We start from the raw sequence: 18,873 nt of genomic DNA on the forward strand, positions 1-18,873 counted from the left end.
ATAACATAAGCAGTAGATTAACACATATTTTGTATAAGTATTATAATACCCTATTCTTACAATAAAGTAAGCTAGAGAAAAGAAAATGTTATTGAAAATTATAAGGAAGAGAACATATATTTACTATTAATTAAGTGAAGTGGGTCATCATAAAGGTCTTCATCCTTGCCACCTTCATGTTGAGTAGGATAAGGAAGAAGGGTTGGTCTTGCTATCTCAGGGGTGGCAAGATGGGAGAAACTCTGAGTATAAGTGGACCATGCATTTAAATTTGTGTTGTTCAAGGGTCAGTTGTATTTTGTTTCCACTGCTATTTCGTATTCACTGTTGCTTGTTAGTATTATTAGATCAGAAGCAAAGCCTATGATAAGAACTCTTTAACAACAAATTTAATCATTTATTTCCCTGAAAACTTGTTCTTTATTTTCAGAGTGTCTTTTCTTTTTTGCTACTAGAGTAAAAGAAGTGGAAGAGTTGTGTAAGCGCAGCCTTGAGTCTGTGTATTCACTCTACCCCACACTTAGCAGGTTGCAGGCCATTGGAGAGCTGGAAAGCATTGGGGAGCTTTTCTCAAGGTATGTAATTCATATGACTTTGTTATCCTAAAGTGCAGCTTTTCTGTTACCAATAGTGACTTTAAAGAATAAAAACTATAGGCCGGGCACGGTGGCTCATGCCTGTAATCCTAGCACTTTAGGAGGCTGAAGTGGGTGGATCACTTGAGGTCAGGAGTTCAAGACCAGCCTGGCCAACATGGTGAAACCCTATCTCTACTAAAAATACAAAAATTAGCCAGGTATGGTGGTGGGCGCCTGTAATCTCAGCTATTCAGGAGACTGAGGCAGGAAAATTGCTTGAACCCAGCACAACAGGCAGAGGTTGCAGTGAGCCAAGATTGCTCCATGGATTCCAGCCTGGGCAACAGAGCGAGACTCTGTCTCAAAAAAAAAAAAAAAAAAAAAAAAAACTATATAGAGACCAAATGTGTGTTTCTTTCCTTTTATCAAGATATAAGTTGATTAGCCCTAGTGAATTGTGCTTTTATTAAATATTTTCCAAAATAGTCATTGTAAAAATTTAAGTTTTAAAAATTCAGCTTAAATGTGCTTTTCTCTTTATAACTTTTTCCCTGGCCTACCCAGATAAAATTGTTTCCTCATGTTTTTGCACAGCATGTTAACACTCCATTCAGTTTTAGCACTACATTGTATTACTGTCATTTTATCTCTGCCTTGCTAAACTGGAAGCTCCCTTAAAAGTGGGAACCATTCTCTTGTTTATTGTTATATACCTAGCGGTTTTGTTTTGTTTTTTTTTGTTTTTTTTTTTATGTTTTTTTGAGACGAAGTCTCGCTCTGTTGCCCAGGCTGGAGTGTCATGGTATAATCTCAGCTCACTGCAGTCTCCATCTCCCAGGTTCAAGCGATTCTCCTGCCTCAGCCTCCCGAGTAGCTGGGATTATAGGTGCCCCCGACAATGCCTGGCTAATTTTTGTACTTTTAATAGAGACGGGGTTTCGCCTTGTTGGTCAGGCTGGCCTTGAACTTCTGACCTCAGGCGATCCACCCGCTTCAGCCTCCCAAAGTGCTGGGATTGCAGGCGTGAGCCACCATGCCCGGCCCCCAATGTTTTCTCTTCTAGTGACTGATATTATGTTTAGTAAACATTCAGTGGATAGTGGATGTCAGTTAATTTGTAAAAGGTGTTCAGAAGGAATTGCTTCTTACAATGGTGAGAGGGAAATGATCCAGGGATTTTGGAAGATGAAATAGTATAGTTACTCAGGATGCTGTAGATCTAAATTCTTTCCTTTTATCAAGATATAAGTTGATTAGCCCTAGTGAATTGTGCTTTTATTAAACATTTTCCAAAATAGTCACTGTAAAAGTTCAAGTTTAAAAAATTCAGCTTAAATGTGCTTTTCTTTTTATAACTTTTTCCCTGGCCTACCCAGATAAAATTGTTTCCTCATGTTTTTGCACAGCATGTTACACTCCATTCGGTTTTAGCACTACATTGCATTACTGTCATTTTATCTCTGCCTTGCTACTAGAGTAAAAGAAGTGGAAGAGTTGTGTAAGGGCAGCCTTGAGTCTGTCAGGATGACAAAGTAGTGTTTTGGGTCCTCAGTTTCCTCATTTCTAAAGTCAGGGATTTGTATTTGATGGTCTCTAAAGCCCCTTTTAGCCCTGCTATTTTGAATTACTATTATTATTATACGAGGGAAGAAAGAGGATATAAGTGACTACGGTCACTCTACCTTTATGCAAAAATAAAATTTGGAATATGTTTTGGAAGTAGAAAAGAGAAGGAAATTTTAGAGTCAGAAGAAAATAATAATAGTTTTTTCAAAATGACATAGCAGAAGACATACATATTAATGTGGCTTAGGAAGAAAATAAAGGAACAAAAGTCTTTTCTGCTTTCATTCATAAGTACATTCGCAGTACTTACTGCCAGAAATCAAGAAATTTTTCCTCTGAATGAAAGATTATCCTGCTAAAAAGAGTACAGAATTCTTTAAGAAACAGTAAATAGAATGGTAGTAACCAGAGGCAGGGAAGGGTGTTGTGGAGGGAGAGGATGAAGAGGGGCTGGTTAATGGGTAAAAAAACACAGGTAAATAGAAGGAATAAGATCTATTGATAGCACAATAGGGCAACTGTAGTTAACAGTAATTTACTGTATATTTTCAAATAGCTACAAAAGAAGATTTGGAATGTTTCCAACACAAGGAAATGATAAATGTTTGAGATCATGGATATCCCAATTACCCAAATTTGATCATTACACATTGTATGCTCGTATCAAAATATCACACGTACCTGATAAATATGTACAACTATTCTGTATCCATAAAAATTAAAAATAAATTTTAAAAAGAAGAAACACCTAAAGAATAATCTGGCTGTTTCTTTGGTAGAGAAATAGGAAGAAGAGAAGCAGAGGGAAGGTTGGATGAACTGGTGAACAAATGCTTATGCTCTCAGATTACATTTCATTCATATACATCAACCAAAACATTAAATAATAACAAACTAAATGCAGAAGCAGAGATGAGAATTCATCTCGTTCTGTTAATCCAGACATTAAAGAGATTTGCAAAAATGCAAAACAGTGCCATGCTCACTAAGTTTTGTTTTGGGAAGTATACGGTTGAAATTCTTTATCTACAGGTTTCCATCTATAGATTCAACCAACCGCAGATCAAAAATATTTGAAAAAAAATTTTAAAGAATAGGGTATAACACTTATTTACATAGCATTTACATTATAGTAGGTATTATATGTAATTAGAGATTTATGTATAACCTATGCACATTCTCCTATTACACGTAATCTAGAGGTTATGTGTAATACTTTTTGGAAATCTTTAGTAAAAGCACAATCTAGAGGTTACGTGTAATAGGAAAATACCCTGCCATTTTAAATAAGGGACTTTGAACATCAGCATTATCAAGGTGTCTTGGAACCAATTTTCTGCAGATACAGAGAAACTGCTGTAGTTATTTTTCCTAAAAATTGTTATTTATGATATATAGTAGATTTATTATTTTTGAGTAAATTAATACATTTTAGATTTTTCTCAGTCTTTCCAATATGATATCATATCTACTATCAGTAGATATGGTCCAACAATCGAAAGTTCTTTGGGGTCTTCAATAATTTGTTTGATTGTAAAGGAGTTCCTCAAAAAGTTTGAGACCTGCTGTGGTAGGGTCATTTAGAGAGGAATTGAAGTTTTGGTTCCTAGCATTTTTGTTACTATTCCTTCCCTATCAAGCAACTAAAAGAGCTTTCATTTCTTAGTCATCACTTTGTCATCTTACTCTCCCTGCTTCCTCTTTCTTATTTCTTTCAATAAATGTCCCTGAAGGATTGGGTAGTATTTCATAGTTCAGTTATTTGGGAAGCATACTATTCATATAAACTAATTGTACAATATGCCTTTTCTGTTCCTTTAATAATGTTAGTAAATGAAACCTTTGCCAGATGCCAGCTTTTCCTTCACTGGATTGTGATTTTTTTGACAGCTATAATTATGCATTAAGTCATCCCCAGTAGGGGATCCCTCATTTCCTTGCTGACATGTCCTCATTACTACAGGCAGTATTGAAGCAGGACTAAAGATGCAGGCATTTTTTATGATAGGTCTGATGAATATGTTCTTGTTTCAGAAGAGTATTTAGAAGGGCTGCTTTTTGTAATGTCAGAGTATTTAAAAAAAATTTTTAATGTTTATCATCTGTGGCCTCTCTGCTAATAACCTCTTAAGAGCTCTGACCACATAGCATTTTGTAGTTTTCTAAGTTTTGATCCATATATAGGATTATTTACAAGTTCTAGTCTTGTCACTACGAAAGTTCCTTTGTATTATTATAATATTATATCTTAAGTAAGTTCCAGAACTTACATAGCTTTTTTTTTTTTTCATTTCTCTTGCTTACATGAACTCTATGACGTGGCATTCAGATCAGTCACACATAGACAACTCTCTGAAGTATATATTAAGTGGCAGAAACACTCCCAGCTTCTCAAGGACAGTGATTTTAGTTTTCAGGAGCCTATCATGGCTCTACGCACAGTGATTTTGGAGATCCTGATGGAAAAGGAAATGGACAACTCACAAAGAGAATGTATTAAGGACATTCTCACCAAACACCTTGTAGAACTCTCTATACTGGCCAGAACTTTCAAGAACACTCAGGTAAATATAATTTAAAACTATGTCATCTTACCTCTTGACCTTCCTTTTATTATTTAAAAAACAGAAAGCCTGAGGGAAAAAGAAATGTCAATAAGAGATAGAGATCTCTATTTTAATGTATAGTAAAAATAGTTGTTTAAGAGTTCCCATTTTGGAATTAGATCTGACTTTAAGCCTTGGGCAAGGTACTTAATCTTTTCTTAACCTCAATTTCCTGGTTATAAAATGAGAAGATACCTAACTTACTATATTGATAACAATTCAGTGATTTTATATACCGTGTGTATATACACACAGATACACATACATATATATAGAGACAGACAGACAGACAGATAGGCAGACATGGCGTGGGGAGATGTCATGCAGAGAGGTCCTTAAGATAGTCCCTGACAAGTAGTTAAGTCCTCAGTGAATGGTAGTTGCTGCTTTCATTATTATTATTATTCATGGTAGTAGTATCAGTAGTTAAAGTATTTATTCCCATATATCATTTTCATTTCAGCTCCCTGAAAGGGCAGTATTTCAAATTAAACAGTATAATTCAGTTAGCTGTGGAGTCTCTGAGTGGCAGCTGGAAGAAGCACAAGTATTCTGGGCAAAAAAGGAGCAGAGTCTTGCCCTGAGTATTCTCAAGCAAATGATCAAGAAGTTGGATGCCAGCTGTGCAGCGGTTTGTTTTTTCTATTGGCTGGATTAGTGTTTTACTGTTATTTAAAAAACACAAATGTACTTTAAAATATTTTTAATAACAATTTTATTAGAGCCTTGAAATTACTAATTTATTAACAAGATATTGTAAAACTAGTCTTGAAAATTAATTTGTAAACGAAGTTTAGAAACTTTTTCCTATATATAACAATTCTATCAGTCCGTCATGTGGTAGATTTATTTAATATATCCCAGTATTAAGCCTTTAACTTCCTATAGAATTCAAGAAAGGTACGTGGGAAATGAATGAAACAGCTACTCTAAATTTGAAATGACAAGTGAAAAAAGGGAAGAGGAAATGAATGAGAGAACTAAATTAGAAAATAAAAGCAAGTTGGGACAATTAGGTTGTCAATCCAAATGTTTTGAAAATATCACATCTAATATTTTATCTAACATTACCTGTTAGTTTTTGCAAACTTATGTTACTACTTCAGCTATAAACACAGCATACACACTGGATAAAGTAGAGGCATTGGTGTCCCCAAGTTTTGTCTACAGCGGTGTCCCACAAACATGTACCTGCTTAGTGAATATCAGCTTACTGTGCTTTTTTATTTATTTATTTATTTATTTATTTATTGAGACCGAGTCTTACTCTGTCACCCAGGCTGGAGTGCAGTGGTACAACATCAGCTCACCGCAACCTCCACCTCCCTGGTTCAAGCAATTCCCCTGCCTCAGCCTCCCAAGTAGCTGGGATTACAGGCACACGCCACCACGCCCAGCTAATTTTTTTGTATTTTTAGTAGAGATGGGGTTTCACCACGTTGGCAAGACTGGTCTTGAACTCCTGAGCTCAATCTACCCGCCTTGGTCTCCAAAAGTGCTGGGATTACAGGCGTGAGCCACCACGCCCGGCCTTTACTGTGCTTTTTGATGTTGGACACTCATTTTATAGCATCTTCTGTTATTAGAGAAATCATTATACCAAAGCACTGAATGCCAATATGATATGTGTAAATATTGCTTAATAGTATTGGCCCTGAAGTATGTGCTGTCTGGAGTTACCCAACTTCCTTGTACCTTAGTTTTCTAATCTGCAAATTGGGGGTAATAATAGTACTTATTTAATAGGATTCTTGTGAGAATTAAATGAGTTAATATATATAAAGCCTTTACAAAGTGTCTGACATATATAAGTACTCAATAAATGTGACTTGCTCCAATAATGGCAGTAATAATAATAATAAACAGAGGATGATCGTTTCCTACATGGGATTATTAAAGTGGCTGTATGGCAAAAGCAGATGAGGAAAAACTTTTTTTTTTCCCACCCACCAAGGAAAAACATTTTTAGCTTGCTTTTTTCCCCCTACATGAAGGGCAGTTGGGTACAGTCATGGTAATGCATTGTATTTTAAGATTTTGCCTTTCTTATACAGAACAATCCCAGCCTAAAACTTATATACACAGAATGTCTGAGGGTTTGTGGCAACTGGTTAGCAGAAACTTGCTTAGAAAATCCTGCGGTCATCATGCAGACCTATCTAGAAAAGGTAAGGTTTTTGGAGCAACCCTTAAGATAGTTACTTAGCATGAATATGCTTCATCTTTTCAAGATCAATATATTTCAAAAGCAAATAAAAGTATGGTTTTATTTTTTTATATATTATTACTGTTGTAGCTCTGTATAGTCTCTAGGGTGGAGTGAAACATTGTTACAAACGAAGCAGCCAATTTTGAAAGTAAGCCCAAGTATAGTATCTCTTCTTCCTCCTTCCTACCTCCGTTACCAGCTACCCTTTCAGCAGGTTGTTTCTGATAATTTCTTCATTTATGCATCTACAAAAATAACTGATTAAGGAATAGGCAAGTCAGCCCTTGCTCTTCATTAGCCCAGCCACCCACAAGTAAAGGCTTCAGTATGCTAGCCCCCTTTGACTTTCCTGTTTCTCCCTCTTATTCCTTTAGATTCACTAATTTTGGAAATAGTTACCTCACTAAATAAGTGTAACATGAAACACATGATGCGACTGTCTTTATTTTATTTTATTTTATTTTATTTTATTTTATTTTATTTGAGATGAAGTCTCACTCCGTCGCCTAGGCTGGAATGCAGTGGCGCAATCTCGGCTCACTGCAACCTCCGCCTCCCAGGTTCAAGCGATTCTCCTGCCTCAGCTTCCCAAGTAGCTGGGACTACAGGAGTTGTGCCACCACACCTGGCTAATATTTTGTATTTTTAGTAGAGACGGGGTTTTGCCACGTTGGCCAGGCTGGTCTCGAACTCCTGACCTCAAGTGATCCGCCTGCCTCGGCCTCCCAAAGTGCTGGCATTACAGGCGTGAGCCACCACACCCAGCCTGATTGTCTTTAAATTTTATAAAGTTCTTTGTTTTTGCAGAGTTCTTTATAAGTATTAGCTGTTTGGGTTATTTCTACACTGTTAAAGTTGTTTTGAAAAGTCAAGAAAATACTATGGTTCAGGGCTGTCCAATCTTTTGGCTTCCCTGGGCCACATTGCAAGAATTGCCTTGGGCCACACATAAAATACACTAACATTAATGACAGCTAATGAGCTTAAAAAAAAAATCACAAAAGAAATCTCATAATGTTTTAAGAAAATGTACGAATTTGTGTTGGGCCACATTCAAAGCCATCCTGGGCCACATGCGGCCCATGGGCCACAGGTTGGACAAGCTTGCAATAGTTCATAGCTAGCTTTTATATATATATAAGTTAAACTTTAGTGTATTACCTTAATTTGAGTGATTCTTTAGATGTATTTAGTATTTGTAAATATAATTTAAATTGGTTGTGTTTTCTTAAAGGCAGTAGAAGTTGCTGGAAATTATGATGGAGAAAGTAATGATGAGCTAAGAAATGGAAAAATGAAGGCATTTCTCTCATTAGCCCGGTTTTCAGATACTCAATACCAAAGAATTGAAAACTACATGAAATCATCGGAATTTGAAAACAAGCAAGCTCTCCTGAAAAGAGCCAAAGAGGAAGTAGGTCTCCTTAGGGAACATAAAATTCAGACAAACAGGTAACTAGGTTTCTACAAGTGACAATTTTATGTTCACCAGTTAACTGAGTGAATGTTTTTGCATAGAAAGAGTGACTTGGTCTTTTTATCTGATAAAGTTTTGAGCACTAAAGGTCGGCTTAACTATATATAGATTATCTTGGTCTTTTGGGTTCTTTTCACTCTTTTTTGGGTTTTTTTTGAGACAAGGTCTCACTCTGTCACCCAGGCTGGAGTACAGTGGCGTGATCACTGTACTCAGTTGACTGCAACCTCGACCTCCTGGGCTCAAATGATTCTCCCCCTCAACCCCCGAAATAGCTGGGGCTACAGGTGCACGCCATACCTGGCTAATTTTTGTATTTTTTGTAGTGATGTGGTTTTGGCATGTTGCCCAGGTTGGTCTCAAACTCATGGGCTGAAACGATCTGCCCACCTTGGCCTCCCAAAGTGCTGGGATTACAGGTGTGAGGCACTGTGCCCTGTCTTGGTCCTACTGTAGTTAATCAGAAATTAGTATGTAAGACATTGACATGTGTTCTTTTATGAATAATTCATGCTCTGCTTCTAAGTTCATTATGGAGAATTTAGATATTAGCTTTCTGTTTTGCTTTTTTGGTTTGTTTGTTGGTATCGTAGTGGAAAAGGAGATAGATATTGAAATTAATCACAAAAGTTACCTATTTTGATGTAATTAAATCCCTTTATTTAAGCCTGTCTTGAATCTGTATATTTTAGTGTAAGTAGAGGTTTAAGTTAGCTAAATAGCTTGGAGAGAGTCCCCTTTGTCCTTCGATGCTTAGGAAGGTGTGTGAATTGCACAGTTAAGACAAAAGTAAGTTTATTCCCTTTATAATCCTTAGAAGTTTGCTTTTTTCCCTGGGATAAAAACCCAACTTTTTTCATTTATGTTGTATATCGTGTGTGATTTTGTAGTTCTGTTAAAGTTCATGGCTTTTGTGTTTTACCTTAATTATTCTATGCAAGATACACAGTAAAGGTTCAGCGAGAGCTGGAGTTGGATGAATTAGCCCTGTGTGCACTGAAAGAGGATCGTAAACGCTTCTTATGTAAAGCAGTTGAAAATTACATCAACTGCTTATTAAGTGGAGAAGAACATGATATGTGGGTATTCCGACTTTGTTCCCTCTGGCTTGAAAATTCTGGAGTTTCTGAAGTCAATGGCATGATGAAGGCAAGTGTTATTCAGCCCAATATTCTACCCTGTGCTTGAAAAACTTAGATGTAAAGCCCCTTGATGTCAGGAATCGTGTATACCTCTTTGTATTCCTAGCACTTGGTCCAGTACTCTACACAGGAGTAGCATTTTGTAGTTTTCTAAACTTTGATCCATATTTAGGATTATTTACAAGTTCTAGTCTTGTTTCTACAAAAGTTCCTTTGTATTATTATAATATTATATAAGCTGACAAGCTGTAAATGATGCAAGTTTGTGTGGAGGTGAGAGAATTTAGCTTGGTCCTATGTCTTTGCAGTTACCATAGGAGAGTGTCTAGAATGGGGCATTAGATTGGAGGATTTAGAAAGCAGTTAAAGATGATGTGATCACAGGTGGGTTTTCCCCCTGCTGCAGAAATCTGGGATTTTTACAATAAATTACTTTTGTAAGTAGAGAAAATATATTTTTCAGAAAATGTCAAGACAGCAGTATTGTATAAGTTTTTCTTTGAAAACCTTAGATTATAGTGATGACACCTAATATTAAATTTAAGTTGACAAGATATATGTTACTCAATTTGAAGGTTAGAGATAAAATGTTTCTCCTGCAGGAAAAGAATAAGACTCATAATAGATACAATCAATCTCTGCTGTAGTATACACTAAATATTACTTTTGGCCTATGGGGAAAAGCAGTTACTTCATTTTGTTGTACACTGACTTCTCAGGAATCAAGATCACAGTCACACTCAGATCACATTTGTCTTCCTTAGATTTTTTGGAATACGAGCAGTACCAAGTATTCCAGTTCCGAATCCAGTTTAATTTAGGACCAAATATTTTGATTTACCAATGCGTTAATCTGGAGTACCCATTAGAAGGACCTTCAGATAAGATAATGAAGGAAAACAATATAGTTAGTGAAGTTTTGTTAGCCACTTGTGCTAATAGAGGAGCACTGTCTTAAAATAATTTATTTGCTTAGATGTGAGAATATTTGAAATACCTTGTTTCTTAATTTTGTGTCTTTTTTTAATGGTAGAGAGACGGAATGAAGATTCCAACATATAAATTTTTGCCTCTTATGTATCAATTGGCTGCTAGAATGGGGACCAAGATGATGGGAGGCCTAGGATTTCATGAAGTGCTCAATAATGTAAGTAAACCTGAAAATCAAACCACAATAATTATTTTTATTCTATTATTACTATATATTATATAAAGTATAAATACCATTCCCTCTAAGAAATGGAAATACAAGGCCGGGCGCGGTGGCTCATGCCTGTAATCCCAGCACTTTGGGAGGCCAAGGGGGGCGGATCACGAGGTCAGGAGATCGAGACCATCCTGGCTAACACGGTGAAACCCCGTCTCTACTAAAAATACAAAAAATTAGCCTGGCGAGGTGGCAGGCGCCTATAGGCCCAGCTACGTGGGAGGCTGAGGCAGGAGAATGGCATGAACCCTGGGGGGCGGAGCCTGCAGTGAGCCGAGATGGCAGCACTGCACTCCAGCCTGGGTGAAAGAGCGAGACTCCGTGTCAAAAAGAAATGGAAATACAAAATTTTATATTTTGTGTCTTCTCACATTACATAAGCTACATATTTTCTCTCTCTAATTCCTCTTAGGCCTCTGCCTCTCACACATGCAGACATACATGCTCTACCCACTGCAGTATCTAGACAGTAATACACATTTTAATGTTAAGCAAAATGAAAAATATGGATTATATTTTTTTATTTGCATAAATCTAATAGTTCTTAATTTTCTTACAGCTAATCTCTAGAATTTCAATGGATCACCCCCATCATACTTTGTTTATTATACTGGCCTTAGCAAATGCAAACAGAGATGAATTTCTGACTAAACCAGAGGTAGCAAGAAGAAGCAGAATAACTAAAAATGCACCTAAACAAAGCTCTCAGCTTGATGAGGTATTTGGATTAAACATACGTACCTTTTAGAAGTGTGATAGTGAGTCTTTCCTAGAATATTTCTTTTTAAAATCTTGTATTATGATGATGCCATCTAAAATTGGTTCAAGGCTGGCATGGTGGCTCACGCCTGTAATCCCAGCACTTTGGGAGGCTGAGGCAGGTGGATCACTTGAGGTCAGAAGTTCGAGACCATCCTGGCTGACCAACACGGCGAAACCCTGTCTCTACTAAAAATACAAAAATTAGCTGGGCATGGTGGTGGGCACCTGTAGTCCCAGCTACTCAGGAGGCTGAGGCAGGAGAATCACTTGAACTCGGGAGTCGGAGGTTGCAGTGAGCCAAGATTGCGCCATTGCACTCCAGCCTGGGCAACAAGAGCGAAACTCTCTCACATTAATTAATTAATTAAAATTGGTTCAAAATTCCTTAATATTTGTCAAAGCATAGGAGATACCAGTAGTATTTTACTTTTTTCCTCACAGCAGTTGGCAAAGTGAAACAATAGATTTTGAAAGGCACCTAGGTCATTGACGAGAGTATGTATCTTTGATGTATTTCATTTATGACTGTTTTGCTTGTATCTGAGGAATTATAATCATTCCATTGTCTAGATATGTGCATAAATTCTGTTTTTCTCTTTGTTTTTCTAACTCTGAGAAGTTTAAATGTTGGGTAGTTCCTTATGTAATGTTTTTTATTTGTTTTTTTATTAATAGGATCGAACAGAGGCTGCAAACAGAATAATATGTACTATCAGAAGTAGGAGACCTCAGATGGTCAGAAGTGTTGAGGCACTTTGTGATGCTTATATTATATTAGCAAACTTAGATGCCACTCAGTGGAAGACTCAGAGAAGTATGTGTTTCAAAGAAGCAACGTTACTTTCTTGCTGTGTTACTCTCTGTAGAGATATATTAGTTATAGAGCCTAATAAGTAAATCTGCTTAAAATCACAAACGTAATCCAAAAGCTTAATTTATATCTGATAGCTTCAACATTCCCTTACTTTTTCACTTAATATCTCTTGGTAGAACTGATAATAGGTGACTACACTAAATTATTTGATTTCTTCTGATAATCTTCTGGCATACATACTTATTACAGAGAATTGCATAGAGGCAAGTCTATTAAAATAATTGAATAACTGAACATTTCTAGCATCAAAAGTTTTTTTAAACGATGTGGTTACTAAAACTGTGTGTGCCCTGGGACTTAAAAACAAAAAGGCTTTACCATTTCTTCCATAGGTGCTAAAATGCCATTATTTAATTATTATTCTTGCTGTGTCAGTTCAAATAATTATAAGCTGCTATAATCTTTGGTTTTGTGACTAGTCTCTAAGTATGCTTGTAAGTATCTCCCCATACTTTAATAATTATATTTTTTTCTATTCAGAATTGTATCTTCAAGTTTAAATTCTTATTACTTTAAAACGAATGGGACTTCACGTATTGTTTCTCTAAGCAAACAAAAAGTATTGACATGTCTTTTAGTTGCATTTAATGGTAATGTGACAGGAGTATGTTATCTATGTACTACGCAAACTATTACATAATTATTTTAAGATGCTTAGTCTGGTTCCTCAGGTGGAATCTGGTCTAGTTACCCCTGTCAGGTAACCTGCAAATTTACTTGAAGCTACATTAACCACTGTTGAGCTTTGACGCTGAGCTGCACAGTGGCCAAAGCCCAGAGTCTTCATTTCTCAATCAGAGCCTGAACCACAGATTAGCAACAAGTTGGGGCCAGTGGTATCTGCTGACTATTCCTGCTTGACCTTCAATGCTGTTCCTCAGTTTGTCACTAAAATCTCTTCATTTTTAAATACAGAAGGCATAAATATTCCAGCAGACCAGCCAATTACTAAACTTAAGAATTTAGAAGATGTTGTTGTCCCTACTATGGAAATTAAGGTAATTTACAATTAACTCGATTTTTTTTAAACCAAATTTTTTTTATTAGATTGAACCATTTGAAATAGTATTTTTATGTAGGTCAAAATTGGTTAAATATTGGCAAATTTCATGTGTTTCAACCTATAATTTCTCAGTATTATATTTCCTTTGCCCAAGCCCTAAAATACTCAAAAGCTTCTCTTGCTTTCTTTTCCATTGCCTTCTGTTCTACACCTCCCATCTTTCTTATGAAGGTCTATAGACTGTTACTTTCATTGGCCAGAAGGAGAGTTTCCGTGTGCTTATGTCAAGATTAATTTTTGACTTGGCAAGAAAGGTTCCAATTGTCATATATTGTTTTTAAAAATTCTATGTGCAGTAAAATGTATTGGCTGTGATATATCACAGTATTAAGTAATATAGTATGTATTATTATAATATTAAGCTGACTTCATATGCATGATACACTTAGCTCTGTTCTAATATTCTTTTATTGCAAGAAGTAATGGAAGTAATTTCATGTGGGCAGGGATATATGTAATAATAAGGGTTATAAGTTTAGAAAACGATCATCTTAAATACATTGTCTTTCTTTTCATTTTGCAGTTTAGTACTTAGTATCTAGTTACTTGATTTGAAATGTAACTGTATCATGTGGATTAACTGCTATTTTTCTAGCTGTATCAGCTAAGTGATTTCACTGAATATTTCCTTAAAATGCCAGATTTAGCATTTATAACCCAGAAAACTCCTTCTACTGTTTTCCAAAATTTACTTTATGTTTTTGTGAGGAGTTATTTCTCAGATGACTTTACATATATTAGTGAATCTTTGATTAAATAGTAGTTAAAGTTACGGGCGTGAGCCACCACACCCGGCCTAAAGTTGTAGTTCTTAACCAATATCACATTGTCATTTGTTTCTCTGTTTAATATTAAAATTGCCATTTATAATGTATTTTTCTTTAAGTGCAAATAGTGTATCTGACCTATTATCAATCATGTTTATACTTTTATTAGGTGGACCACACAGGAGAATATGGAAATCTGGTGACTATACAGTCATTTAAAGCAGAATTTCGCTTAGCAGGAGGTGTAAATTTACCAAAAATAATCGATTGTGTAGGTTCCGATGGCAAGGAGAGGAGACAGCTTGTTAAGGTGAGCCTTCCCTTCTCTGGCTTAGCCCTTAGAGTTTTAATGATGAAAATTTTTAGTTGATATTTTCTTTCTGCTTTATTTGGGGTTTTGTCTTTATTTTGAATAATTAGAAATGAAGATTTGTAGAGTAGAAATGCATTATTTTCTAGAACCAGGCTTTTCTCCATTTTTTGTGTGTCTCTGAAAGACAATCATTATTATATGGTTGATTCAAGTAAAAGAATACCATTACCATGTACAGACATGTACAGTGAGCTTGCTTCTTGTGAAAAAAATACTTTGGTGTCTGTCTCTTATTTCCTTGAATAGTACAAGTTGATGTCCTTTGCGTCAGTATACCAGGTCTCGTACTGTGCCAAGTGCTATTTAATGTACCAAAAAGGGAGAGCATTCTTCCCTTACCATTTGCTCACGAGCTCTTTGGGTCCTACTGGGGAGTGGTGGAAAGACACAGTGCTGTTTTACTCAGATGTTTGCAGTATGCCTTCCTAGGGGGGACTTCCAGTTAATCTAATTACAGAAGTAGTGAGGGGAAACTTCTTTTTCTAAATCAGTGTAAATGTTGTAGCTTATTCTAAATGAAAGAATGGCAGTAGGTCTTTAATTATTTGGGAGACTGTCAAGAGGTGCACAGATGCTCAGATTGGTTTCTGAGTGCCTTTGCTATTCTCAGATGACTCTGTGTTTTTATAATAAAATAAACTGTACTTGTTTATTGACGCTTAATTATTCTGAAGGGCCGTGATGACCTGAGACAAGATGCTGTCATGCAACAGGTCTTCCAGATGTGTAATACATTACTGCAGAGAAACACCGAAACTAGGAAGAGGAAATTAACTATCTGTACTTATAAGGTAACTATTTGTACTTCTGTTAGTTCACCAAAAACATATAAAAGATGCCATTTGGCTGGGTGAAGTGGCTCATGCCCATATTCCTAATGCTTTGGGAGGCCAAGGTGGGAGGATCACTTGAGGCTAGGAGTTCGAGACCAGCCTCAGCAACATAGTGAGACCCCATCTTGACAAAAAGTAAAAAAAAAAAAAAAAAAAAAGCCAGGGATGATGGCATGTGCTTGTAGTCCCTTAGCTACTTGGGAGGCTAAGGTGGGAGGATCACTTGAGTCCAGGAGTTTGAGGCTGCAGTGAGCTCAAACTCTGCAGTGAGCCCCAGTCCAGCCTGAGCAACATAGCAAGATCCCGTTTAAAAAAGAAGAAGAAGATGCCATTATTTGGACCAGGAGTCTACAAATGTTTTCTGTGAAGGACCAAATAATAAAGATTTATTTTCTTTGTAAAAAGTATTTATTAATGTTAATTATAGTTAGGTGTTTCTTATAGTCAACTGAAGTATTTTTTCCTTTTTTTTCTACTCAACAATATGTCACAGAAATCTTTCTCATATTTTAACAGCTGCATTGTGTGTATGTATGTAGTTTTTTATACAAGTCCTTATCAATCGGCATTTGGGTTGTTTTCAGTCTTCTGCTGCTACAAACAATGCTGTATTCTAGTGAATAACCTTGAACATACAAATTTCATACATGTACAGGCAAATCTGTAGCATGGATTTCCAAAAGTTGGATTGCTGGGTTAGAGGATACATGCACCTGTAATCTGGTACATATCGCCAAATTACTCTCAATGGGAGTGTACCCACTTACATTTCCTCTATTTGCTTGAGAAGACAATCCTCAGTCACATTCTATTAGCTGGTCATCTTTGACTCTTATATTAATTATTCATTTAACCAGTTTAGAAATAACAATAAATCCTTATTTTGAAGGGCCTATTTTCCATAGGTTTGTCCTTTGTGATTTCATTCCTGTACCTCATTTTTAAACTTTCTCCTTCTATAAATGTTGTAACAGGGACTATGGGTGACATCTGCTTTTTTATATATTTCTAGTTTCCCACTATGAACGTGTTTTATTTTTTAAATAATGGCTAAATTAAAAGCGCTAAATAGGGGAGTGAGGAAGAATAAATTAGATCTACCCTCCAAAATTCTGCTGGAGTTAGGCTATTGTAATAAAAAGCAGAACTTGGTTTTGAGCTTCTTAACTGCTTTCAGAGACAAATATAAAACTTATTGGTTGGGAGAGAGGCATACTGTTCATTAAGGAAAGCACAATTTTTTCCTTAGCCTTCAAGTTTGTAATCCTTGATGAATGCAAAAAGCAAAAGTTGCTCTGTAAAAGCTACTCTGTAGAGGGATTTCTTTGATGTGGTTAAGATCATTGGTACTCAAGCTTTAGCAGACATCATAGTCACTTAGAGAGTTTGTTAAAACAGATTCCTGAGCCCCATTCTTAGAATTTCTAATTCAGCAAGATTAGGGTAGAACCTGTGAATGTGCGTTTCTAGCAAGATACCAGTGATGTTGATGCTGCACTGGTCCAGGGACAACACTTTGAGACCCACCAGTCTACTTGTTCTACCATCTATTGACCTGACTTAATTTTAGAACAAAGTTGATGATCTATTAGCTATCTAATCTATCTCCTATCTGACAGATAATGTAGAGATTGCTAAGAAGCTTTTAGAGAGTAGATATTCTGTAATGTGAATGTTTATGCCCTAAATGCCAGACTTTTAGATTACAAAGATAATGGCTGAAGAATTGGGTTACAAAAATACGGGCTATAGGAGCACCTCCTGAACTCTCAGAAAGTAGCTAAGATTTCCAAGCAGATACACAGTTGAACCTCCAAAGTTCATTGCTGTAAAGCACAAAAAAGCGAATGCCTGACCTAGAATATCTTGAAAGCAGAAATTACTAAACTTTCATCTCTACCTTATGATTTTTCAACAGCTAGTTTTCACAGAAAACTATTTTACCATATAAATTATTCCATTAAGATTTCTAGCCTGGCATGGTGGCCCACGCCTGTAATCCCAGTACTTCAGGAGGCTGAGGTGGGCGGATCACTTGAGGCCAGGAGTTTGAGACCAGCCTGGCCAACATGGCCAAACCCCATCTCTACTAAAAATACAAAAAATTTAGCCAGGCGTGGTGGCGCATGCCTCTAGTCTCAGCTACTTTGGAGGCTGAGGTGAGAGAATCACCTGAACCCGGAAGGCAGAGGTTGCAGTGAGCCGAGATCACACCACTGCACTCCAGCCTGGGTGACAGACCGAGACTTCGTCTCAAAAAAGGAAAAATGTGTAGAAGCCAGATGCAGTGGCTCATGCCTGTAATCTCAGCACTTTGAGAGGCCAAGGCAGGAGGATCACTTGAGGCCAGGAGTTTGAAACCAACCTGGGCAACATAGCAAGACCTCATCTCTACAAAAAATTGAAAATTTAGCTAGGCATGGTGGCATGCACCTATAGTCCCAGCTACTCAAGAAGCTAAAGCGGGAGGATTGCTTGAAATCAGGAGTTTGGGGCTGTACATGAGCTTTGATCATGTCACTGCAGTCCAGTCTGGGCAACACAGCAAGACCTTGTCTTAAAAAAAAAAAAGGCCGGCGGGGTGGGGTAACCCAGATAATTAATTGAGTATTTAATGTTACACATCTCAATATTAAAGTATAACCTCTAAACACAACAGTTTAGGTTTGACTATTTCTTAGAATTATGACAATAATCCAGTAATGTTATTTTGAGATTACTCCAAGAATGTGAAAGTTGTGTCATCATTATGTTAAACTAACTGTTCTTGCCTTTAGTTAAGGTTCCCTAGGCTACAGCAAAGTATTCTACCCAGTCTAGTCATCTGTAGAGTCATTCCCAATCCTGAGATGCAGGTCTTCTGTGGTCATTGTGTCAACAAGAGCATACATTGACTACCTGGAACTAGATCTTGGTATAATACAAACCTTGTGTCATTGTGCAACCTCAAAAGGAGAGACTTGTATATTGAGGCATGCCAGATATCTCTTGTCAGAGAGAATCAGATGGAAATGAAGACAGTTCTTATTGTATATGTTGATAACCCAGACATAGCCCTTAACATTAACCAGAATTAGAGTGGTTGGCCCCATTTTTCTCCACTAAAACTATGCATTGTTACAAAGTATACTGAACAAGTCTAAAATCTTAGGTGTCAAGAGGATTTGTTTTCTAAAAGGCAAGTCTCTAATAAACAATATTTAAATGCTGAAACGAGCTTTGCACTTAACCTGATCATCCTGCCTTGTGCCAATAAATAATTTTTATTCCTTGTCATGCATATTTCGGAGCATCTATCTCAGTCATGGTTCTGGGGAGAGAACCCATAATATCTTAAGACATTCACTGAATATAATGAATTAACTTCATTTCTGTGTATCTAGGATGATATCAGCTGTGTACTTTCAGAGAACTGA

General features: G+C 36.6%; 2 protein-coding genes across 10 annotated transcripts in view; one reads left to right on the forward strand and one right to left on the reverse strand.

The window, feature by feature from the left end:
• ATM (ATM serine/threonine kinase) overlaps positions 1–18,873 on the forward strand; it is a 140,691-nt gene that overhangs the window by 95,959 nt on the left and 25,859 nt on the right. For all 7 annotated transcript variants that reach the window (XM_058424495.1, XM_058424499.1, XM_058424500.1 and 4 more), the window contains 12 exons: positions 456–575; positions 4,474–4,708; positions 5,214–5,381; positions 6,805–6,918; positions 8,194–8,411; positions 9,378–9,589; positions 10,616–10,725; positions 11,345–11,503; positions 12,223–12,361; positions 13,337–13,419; positions 14,421–14,561; positions 15,299–15,415. In XM_058424495.1, the coding sequence (XP_058280478.1) occupies positions 456–575; positions 4,474–4,708; positions 5,214–5,381; positions 6,805–6,918; positions 8,194–8,411; positions 9,378–9,589; positions 10,616–10,725; positions 11,345–11,503; positions 12,223–12,361; positions 13,337–13,419; positions 14,421–14,561; positions 15,299–15,415 (1,816 nt within the window). The remainder of the gene's footprint in view (positions 1–455; positions 576–4,473; positions 4,709–5,213; positions 5,382–6,804; positions 6,919–8,193; positions 8,412–9,377; positions 9,590–10,615; positions 10,726–11,344; positions 11,504–12,222; positions 12,362–13,336; positions 13,420–14,420; positions 14,562–15,298; positions 15,416–18,873) is intronic.
• The window catches only part of CUNH11orf65 (chromosome unknown C11orf65 homolog), a 212,173-nt gene that overhangs the window by 62,702 nt on the left and 130,598 nt on the right, over positions 1–18,873 (reverse strand). The window lies entirely within an intron of this gene.

Source organism: Hylobates moloch, unplaced genomic scaffold, assembly GCF_009828535.3.
Source record: "Hylobates moloch isolate HMO894 unplaced genomic scaffold, HMol_V3 SCAFFOLD_11, whole genome shotgun sequence".
Classification (NCBI taxonomy): domain Eukaryota; kingdom Metazoa; phylum Chordata; class Mammalia; order Primates; family Hylobatidae; genus Hylobates; species Hylobates moloch.